The sequence below is a fragment of the Corythoichthys intestinalis genome, chromosome 19 (assembly GCF_030265065.1).
Source record: "Corythoichthys intestinalis isolate RoL2023-P3 chromosome 19, ASM3026506v1, whole genome shotgun sequence".
NCBI lineage: Eukaryota > Metazoa > Chordata > Actinopteri > Syngnathiformes > Syngnathidae > Corythoichthys > Corythoichthys intestinalis.
The window spans coordinates 14017440-14027611 of NC_080413.1; the positions used below are offsets into that span (position 1 = coordinate 14017440).

The 10172-nt window shown below is 38.9% G+C and overlaps 1 protein-coding gene across 1 annotated transcript; it reads left to right on the forward strand.

Moving 5' to 3' along the window:
- Positions 1 to 1515: 1515 nt before the first annotated feature.
- LOC130907745 (terminal nucleotidyltransferase 5A-like) lies at positions 1516 to 7730 on the forward strand. Its single transcript, XM_057823159.1, has 2 exons — positions 1516 to 2316; positions 6089 to 7730. Exons 1-2 carry the CDS (start codon positions 1927 to 1929, stop codon positions 6902 to 6904), a joined length of 1206 nt encoding a protein of 401 aa, XP_057679142.1. The 5' UTR covers positions 1516 to 1926; the 3' UTR covers positions 6905 to 7730.
- The last annotated feature ends 2442 nt before the right edge of the window (positions 7731 to 10172 follow it).

Genomic DNA, 10172 nt, shown 5'->3' on the forward strand with positions numbered 1-10172 from the left:
ACCGCCCGGGTGGGCGAGACGACAATTTTTTTTTTTTTTTTTTTTACTGTATATATATATATATATATATACATATATAAAAAGTTGTAAGGCAAGAAAACAAACAACAAAAATGAATGAAATGAACGAAAAATGATATTTTTTTTAATGGGTCAAAATTATTTTTTGAACCTATCATGTGACTAGCACCTTAGACGGTTTGCATATTATTTTCAAAAAACTAAAAATAAAAATAGGGGAGGACAATTTCCTTTTTTGAAATGTTTTTTTTCTTTGATTGAAAATATTTTTTTTATGATTGAAGCAACTTTTTGGGGGATTGAATGATTTAGAAACAAATGTCCTACCCATAATATGGCCCAAACACAAAAAGGATTGCTAAAATCAAAGACAATTTTTTAAAATGAAAAATTAAGTGTTCAAACGCAAATTTTTGAGTCCTAAATATTTTTTCGCATTCAAAAACTTTTTTCCTATGATTGAAATGTTTCCTTTTTTTTTTTTGATTGAATTGATTTTTCTTTTGAAAATATATTTTTATGTGCGTAGCAACTTATTTTTTGATTGAATAATACAGAAATGCCCTAGCCAAAATGTGGCCCAAACACATTACTTCAATCAAAAAAGTTGCTTCAAAAAAAAAAATAAATAAATAAAATAAAAAATACAAAATAAAAAATTCATTTTCAATTCAATTCAAATAAAAATAGCTTTCAAATGCATTTTTTTTTAAATTTCAAATTCATTTTTGTATTCAAACACATTTTTTTGATTGACGTGACTTTTTAAGTGAAAATATATATTTTGATTTTCGAACAGATCATGTGACCAGCACCTTAGACGGTCATTTGCTTTACATATTATTTTCAAAAAAAATAAAAATAAAAATAGGGGAGCACAATTTTATTTTTTAAATGTTTTTTTTTCTTTGATGAAAAATATTTTTTTTTTGATTGAAGCAACTTTTTTTTGGATCGAATAATGAAGACACAAATCTACCTCCATATGACTCCCCCCAGGGGGTACAATTTTGACTGAGGTAACTACATTGGCATGCCACCGGCGGGCGTACCATATTCAATGGATGATGATCTTGGCGAAAAGTATAACTGTCCTGCCAGCAGCCTGATTTAGAATTCCCCTCAAGAATGATGGGAAACCAAAAAACGCTCATTTTCAACTGATTGTTATAAATATTCCTGTAAGTTAATTTTATTGCTGACACTGCGTTTCACAGTCATCAACATATTGTGCCCCCCCTGCCCCAAAAGTCAAACTCCGCCGCTGTTATATCGTCCCTACCAATATTGAGACCAAACCTACGCCCCAGGATTGGACGTCTATCAACGACAATGTCAATGATATAACTCATTCCCTAATAAAAGTTAGGTAACACTGCTGAAGTCAGTGGCATTCTCCAGTTCCGCCCCTACTTCCCCAGCCTGGAAGGTCCGCCTGTCAATCACCTTGATCCCGCCCCCCCCTTCTCGCAGTCAGACGGGAAGCTGGCCACAGGCTCGCCCTTTGCAGCTGTGCGACTTGAAACCCGATGACATCACGCACAGTCGGCGACGTACGGACGGACGAGGCAAAATGTGAGCGTTTTAACGCCGCTTGATCAATGTAGGTGTGGACGCACGAGAAATCGGCTTCGAGAGTCTTTGAGAGGAGTACGGAAATCTGCGCCTAACATCATGGACGGCTCGGTGGACTAAAAGTTGATAGAAGCGCACAGAGACCTGATTTGACGCACTTTCTAACGCGTCCGCTGTTTACCCTCCCAATCTTTGGAGTGGATCTTGTCAAAGTTGTCGCCTTTTCTCCGTCATGTGCGCTCAAGAGACGGATTCCAGTGCGTAAAAGTTGCCACGGCAACTCTTGCGGGACTTTGAGAAAAAATTGGCAGGAGAAAAAAAAACTTTTAAGATGGATGACAATGAGAGCGGCAACATGAGCGTGCTCAATTGGGAGCAAGTGCAGCGGCTGGATGCTATTCTGACGGGCTCCATCCCTATCCACGGACGCTGGAGCTTCCCCACGCTGGAGGTTAAGCCGCGGGACATCGTCAAGGCGGTCCGCAGCCGCATGGAGCGCTCGCAGATACGCGTTCGGGAGGTGCGCCTCAATGGATCGGCGGCCAGCTACGTGTTGCACGAGGACAGCGGGCTAGGTTGGAACGATATAGACCTCATCTTTTGCGCAGAACTCAAGGGTGAGAAGGAGTTCCAGATTGTGAAGGATTTGGTGCTGGACTGTCTTCTGGATTTATTGCCAGAAGAAGTGAATAAGGACAAGATCACACCACTGACCTTAAAGGTAAATAATGTTAAGTAAAGTTATTTAGGTGATTTTTTTTGCGTGCTGCCATTGACGGGGATAGACGTCCAATCCATTTTAAATGGAAAGGTGGCTGTCAACCCTCCTATAGTCAAAATGGATTGACGTCTATCCTTGTCAATGGTATTTAATTTAAAAATCAATGCTGTTTTTGATATGAGCAACATGCCTGCACGATTTAGTCATCAACATCAATTTGCGCTGCTCTGTTCTTTCTCCCTGTGTCTTTAAGCAAACTTGCTCTGGAGGTTAACTCTTTCATATATTGAGCTTGTGGGAAGAAGAATTCTGCGTAATACTTGATGTTTTTGTCATCAATCCAGTCCAAGTCATTGCCAAAACATGCTAATATTTAATGTAGATGAGTCGTCAATATGTCTGATTTTTAATGTTCTTGTAATATTAAAGCGGGGTGGGGGATCAATGACTTTTGTTTATCGCAATAGTTGCTAGTGAAAATATGTCATCTTTTTAAAAAAGAAGTTGTGACAGGCCTATTGGTACAAGGTAAGATGTGGTTCTCTCCGTCATTGTATCGATAGAAGCTTCCCATTCAAAGAGGATTCTATCTAATCCAATTGGTAACGTTGTAACTCTGAAGGCCAGTATAGAATAGAATAGAATAGAATAGAATAGAATAGAATAGAATAGAATAGAATAGAATAGCCCTTTATTGTCATTATACACTTGTATAATGAAATTGTGGAGCATCCCCCTTTACAGTGCAGGACAAGTGAAAATCTCAAAAGTGACTTGCAAGTATAAAAGTATAAAATCTAAATAATTATAAAATGTGTATGAGGTGAGTCCTATGATCAGGCAGTGCAGATAATCAAAGGGAAGTAGCAGCAGTTGACAGTGAAGGCACTGGAATATTGCACGCTAATATTGCACGTAAATAGTATTGCACATAGAATGTGAATATGTGTATTGGTTTTGAGACCAAATTTTGAAGGTCTTGGACTGGCCGATTTCAATGATCAGCATTCCACCACACCTGTAAATGATTGCAACCTTAACATCTTATCAAAAAAAGTCTTATTTTTTATTTTCAAAATTGTTTTTGTAGTCTTACTCTTGGTCTGGTCTTGGCTAGTGTCAGTTTTGGTCTTGTCTCGGTGTCGACTCCAAAAAATCCAAGAACAAAACCTCAAATGATTGTAAGCGACAAAAATCTTTTAAAATTATCCAAAGACACTCAATTTTAGTGTTACTAACATTACACGATCGCTGTGAATGACTGCAACTTTAACAACCTAAAAAAAATATTAAAGTCAATATTTTTTTTCAGGGATTTCCCGATCCGATCACGTGATCGAAATCGGGCCGATTGCGTTATTTTTAAGAGGATAGGAATCGGGTGAAAAGGGTCAGGTTTTTAAGTTAATTTTTTTTTTCTTTCTGCTTCATGCTCAAACAACGCCACATCCTCTCACCCTCCCTCCTGCTAAGGCTATGTCTACAAAAAGAAAGATAATTTTCTCCATGGTATTTTGCCGACTATTTCTATACCTGTCTGCACTTACGTTTAAGGTGCGCCCCCCCCCTTCTGAAAGGTACGACCACATTCGCGCGAACTTCGCATGTGTCGAAAGGAGCAGTCTCATGTGTTACGTCATCGCCCGCGCGGTTCACCTCTGAACCTGAAACTTATTACTCGCCGGCGGGAAAACCTTCTAGACCAGTGGTCGGGAACTCCGTTTTGTGATGACCGTTTTAATTAAACGCATCACGTGGGAGCGAAAGTGAAGGGAGAGCACGCTCGGCTTTTATGAGTAGTCGCCAAGTTGTGATTGAAATAAATCATTACAAAACAACGAAAGCCTGATATCGTTACTTGATGTTACAGTCGATGCTGCTCAGTTGCGCTCTCACCACTTTAAAAAATTACAAATAGAAGCATATGGTGTGGCACTGCGTATATTTCCTGGAAGCCGCAACCAGGAGTTTTGTGCATAACAGTGGTGATCCTGGAAGTGGCGACAGTTTTGACAGGCAGAAATGTCATGAAAAAAAACTGATTGCGCACCTCTTTGACTGGGCAGGTAGCTTTTCAGGGTTTAATTTTCTTCTACGCATTTTTATATACTCGTGTTCGGTCGGCATTGAGTTGGGAGGGGCCAGCCCTGCAGCTGACTGATCAGAGACAACGCGGGAGACGAGCTCTGTAAAAAAAACGCTCATCTCCACGTCATCTGCGATGAGAGGACCACAAATGGACACTGAATTGAAGCATACTATTGCGACGTAGTTTGAAGGTTCAAGAAAAATGTCTGGAAAAGAAAAGAAAAGAGGAGCAGGAGTGCCAAGTGGTGATCGTCAGCCTCCATTGTTTACGATGCCGTCATGCAGCACTAAAAATGGCAACGGCATCACGTCACTTCCTTAATATTCGATTGTTGTACAGAGACATACAGACATATGAAGCGGCGCGTAATATTACCTGCCGACATTATCCGTGTAACAACTATTCCGGATAATAGGCATACTTGTGAAGCCGACATGCCGTATAGTCCAACTAATTACATGTTTAAGGCCATTATTCATCCTAGTGTAGACGTAGCGTGAGCAGTGCGGCCAAACTGTCCAGCTTATGTTTGGTACTTAAAGTTAACGATGATTGACAGGTTTGTAACTTTGATCTCTCCTGAGATACTTCGTAGCTCTACCATCAAAGGCACAAATGTGTCGATCATTGTTAAACTTGCATAAGTGTGCTGCGGCAACTCATTGTGTAAGTGAGAGGCAGTTCTCATCAGCGTGAGTGGATTCGAGTTGACTCACTCAATGAAGCGTTTAATAAAGACAGGCATTTTTCTACGTTATTGTTAAAAAATAATTTACATTATGATGGCGGCACGGCGGGACACTAACATAAAAAAAAAAAAAAAAAAAAAAAACGTTTTTTTTCGGTATGGGATGGGGACTGTATCGGCAGATGCTCAAAATCAGGTGACTTGGACTATGGTGCAAAAAATATGCGATTGGGAAATCCATATATATATATATATATATATATATATATATATATATATATATATATATATATATATATACACTTTTTTTTTTTTAATTGATTTTTATGGTCTTGACTTCCAAAAATCTCTGTCTCGGCAAGTTCTGGCCGTAGCAAGTCTTGGCCTTAAGCATAAAACCACCAATGCATTCAGGCCCACATGAATAAGTGGCCCCGTGCCGACCAATAAAATGAGCAATTGAAGCAAAATCTAAATGCAAAACAAATTTGTTGTCTACTCCATCGTGACTTTGACAGAGGAAGAGGTGTTAAGTAATAGAAACAGCTTTAGTGCAACAACAAGCTAGTTTTAAACTGTCACCTTTGTGGCTTGTCGCCGGATTGGTTCTGCTTTTTTGTTGTTATTTTAACAGTTTGGAACAGATACTAGCAGACTGCTTGTCCTACCAAACATGTCAAATCTTTGGCATTTGTGAAGCTAAACAAAACAATACAATGGGAGACCCGTTGACAAATTCCAAGCATTGTAATGCTAACTTGTTGGCCACCAAACGTCATGACCCAAGGGTAAAAGGGAGGAAACGTGACGCCACTGCAAAGTCTCCTAAATGCCCGCCATAGCAGTTAATGATGATTTACAACGCCGTCTTAGGTGCGGCCTAATGAGACCTCAAGCAATATTTCAACACTGCGTTAAGACAAAGATAAGAAATAGCCTGTCAGTGAGGAAAAAATATTTCGTTGACAAGCCGCCTCTGGCTTTATTTTTTCCAGGAAGCGTACGTGCAAAAGATGGTGAAGGTGTGCAACGACTCGGATCGCTGGAGCCTCATCTCGCTGTACAACAACCGCGGCAAGAATGTGGAGCTCAAGTTTGTGGACTCTCTGCGGCGGCAGTTTGAGTTCAGCGTGGACTCTTTCCAGATCCGCTTGGATTCGCTGCTGCTCTTTTACGAGTGCTCGGAGCACCCGATGGCAGCCACGTTCCACCCCACTATCCTCGGCGAGAGCGTCTACGGCGACTTCCCCGTGGCCTTGGACCACCTGCGCAAGCGCCTGATCTGCACCAGGAGCCCCGAGGAGATCCGGGGCGGCGGGCTGCTCAAGTACTGCCACCTGTTGGTGCGGGGTTTCCGCGCAGTTTCTGACTCGGAGATGAAACTCTTGCAGCGCTACATGTGCTCGCGCTTCTTCATCGACTTTCCCGACGTGGGTGATCAAAAGCGTAAGCTAGAGTCCTTCCTGCAGAACCATTTCGTAGACTTAGAGGACAGGAAGTACGACTACCTGGCCGTGCTATACAAAGTGGTGCAGGAGAGCACAGTGTGCCTGATGGGCTACGAGCTGAGCCGGACACTAGGCCTCATCTCCTCGTTGGCGTGGCGAGCGTTGGCTGAGCGCAATGCGATCCCCAACGCCGCCAACGTCACTTGCTTTTACCAACCTGCGCCATACGTGTCCAACTGCAACTTCAGCAACTACTACGTGGCCCGTGTCCAGCCCCTCTTCACCTGTCCACCCTCGCCACCCCAACACTACATTCCTCCCACACAGCATCCCATGCACACCACTTGGCTGCCCTGTAACTAGAACCTGCACTACGGCCGCCCGCTAGTGGAATTTCTCTGAAACATGCATTGCTTTGTTGTTCCTCTGTGATCGGATCTGTTCACAAACCTTTTTCACAAAGTCGCAAAGTACAGACCCACCCAAGTACAGTCTATTCATTACAAAGACGCAGCAGCATTGTTCCTAAAAGTGAAAGTGATGCCTAGAGATACAAGTCCCCCCCCCCAGCTTTATAAATTCAATTGAACTCATTTTATTCAGTTGAGACTTACACCTTGTCTACTTATGACAGTATGACTTTGAAAAATGCTCACAGGAAATTCTAAACCTTATTAAAGTTATAGAAAATGGCTTTGTAAAACACTAGGATGGATAAAAAATTATACATAAACAAATATTCTTTATCCTTTACAAAAAATATTTTTTCTACAATGTGTGTGTGCGCGTCTTATGCTATAGCTTAATGCTAACAAAGAATCCAAACCCTAATTGACAGGCTAACGTTAGCATCGATAGTCACGCTTGTTGAAAAATGGCTATTCAACATATTAAAACATAAAAAAAACAAAACAACGTAATTTCTTTAATTTCTATAAAGAAATGACTCATTCTACATGGTGGGGGAGGGTCTGACACGACCTCCCTGTCAAATCCAATTTATTATTATCATTACTACTAATTTCAAGCTTGGAAACTGAAGGGAAATGGTATTTTTGCTAACATGCTAATTAATAATCGTAGACATTCCAGCTCCTATTGTTTCAGTACATAATAAAATAAAGATATTACAACTATAGGGTAACCATCAACATTAGTGTTTGTAGTTGTAATAACAAATCTATATATATACACTATATAACAACTATAGTTGTAATAACTTTATTTTATTTTGTACCAAAACAACAGAAGCAGGTATGTCTACGATTATCGATTAGCATGTTAGCAAAAATACCATTTCCCTTCACTTCCCTTCAATTATACTGCCAAGATATTACAACTACAGTCTAACCAACAACATTAGCGTTTGTGTGGCAATAAAATTGTTTTGAAGGGAAATGGTATTTTTGCTAACATGCTAATCGATAATCGTAGACATTCCTGCTTCTATTGTTTTAGTCCAAACTAAAATAAAGATATTTCAACTATAGGGTAACCATCAACATTAGCATTTGTGTGGCAGTAAAATTGTTTTGAAGGGAAATGGTATTTTGCTAACATGCTAATCGATAATCAGACACATTCCTGCTTCTATTGATTTAGTCGAAACTAAAGGATATTACTACTATAGGGTAACATCAACATCAGCGTTTGTGTGGGAGTAAAATTGTTTTGAAGGGAAATTGCATTTTGCTAACATGCTTATCGATAATCGTAAACATTCCTGCTTCTATTGTTTTGGTACATAATGAAATAAAGTTATTACAACTATAGTGTAACCAACAACATTAGCATTTGTGTGGCAATAAAATTGCTTCGAAGGGAAATGTTATTTTTGCTAACATGTTAATTGATAATCGTAGACATTCCTGCTTCTATTGTTTTAGTACATAATAAAATAAAGATATTACAACATTGGCATAACCAACATTAGCATTTGTGTGGCTATGAAATTGTTTTGAAGGGAAATGGTATTTTTGCTAACATGCCAATTGATAATCGTAGACATTCCTGCTTCTATTATTTTAGTACAAAACAAAATAAAGATATTACAACTATAGTGTAACTAACAACATTAGCGCTTGTGTGGCAGTAAAATTGTTTTAAAGGGAGATTGTATTTTTGCTAACATGCTAATCGATAATCGTAGACATTCCTGCTTCTATTGTTTCAGTACAAAACAAAATAAAGATAATACAACTATAGTTTAACCAACAACATTAGCGCTTGTGTGGCAGTAAAATAGGGTAACCATCGACATTAGCATTTGTGTGGCAGTAAAACTGTTTTGAAGGGAAATTGGTATTTTGCTAACATGCTAATTGATAATCGTACACATTCCTGCTTCTATTGTTTTAGTCCAAACTAAAATAAAGACATTACACCTATAGGGTAACCATCAACATTAGCGTTTGTGTGGCAGTAAAATTGTTTTGAAGGGAAATTGTATTTTTGCTAACATGCTAATCGATAATCGTAGACATTCCTGCTTCTATTGTTTTGGTACATAGTAAAAAAAAGTTATTACAACTACAGGGTAATCATCAACATTAGCGTTTGTGTGGCAGTAAAATTGTTTTGAAGGGAAATTGTATTTTGCTAACATGGTAATCGATAATCGTAGACATTCCTGCTTCTATTGTTTTGGTACATAATAAAGTTATTACAACTATCGTGTAACCAACAACATTAGCATATGTGTGGCAATAAAATTGTTTTGATGGGAAATGGTATTTTTGCTAACATTCAAATCGATAATCGTAGACATTCCGGCTTCTATTGTTTTAGTACATGATAAAATAAATATATTACAACTATAGTGTAACCAACAACATTAGCATATGTGTGGCAATAAAATTGTTTTGAAGCGAAATGGTATTTTTGCTAACATTCAAATCGATAATCGTAGACATTCCGGCTTCTATTGTTGTTGTAAATAATAAAGATATAACAACTATAGTGTAACCAACAACATTAGCATTTGTGTGGCAATAAAATTGTTTTGAAGGGAAATGGTATTTTGCTAACATGCTAATTGATAATCGTAGACACGCCTGCTAACTATAGAAGCAGGTGTGGCTACAATTATTGATTAGCATGTTAGCAAAAATACAATTTCCCTTCAATTCCCTTCAATTTTACTGCCACACAAATGCTAGCAATGTACCATTTTAAATGTGATCAGCCCAACATGAGTGATTTTTGGAGAATATGCTCACTACTGAAGACAGGAAAAAGGTAGACTTAAACTTCTTTTCGAAAGAAGAGTTTGTTCTTTCATTTAATAAGCTTTGGTGTGTGTGTGTGTATGTGTAAATAATCATAGGACGGAATATTCTGTAGTTCTTGAAAATGGCTGTCATTTCAATAGAAGAAGATGATTTAAGATACAGGTTGTAGTTGTATCTCAAGGCATCAGTTACATTTGATAGATGTTTAGCAGTTCGAAGACTTAATTCAGTGAATTTTGGCGTCCAACACTCGTAATGCTAACTAGAACGCGAACAAGGAACATGGGTAGAGGAGCCCAAGCTGCTTCTCATTTTATTCAGGTTTCTCTGTCAGGCCGCACTCTTTTGCAGCTCTCTTGTCAGCCATGTATACAGTTCACATCCTCTTACTGTACTGAATG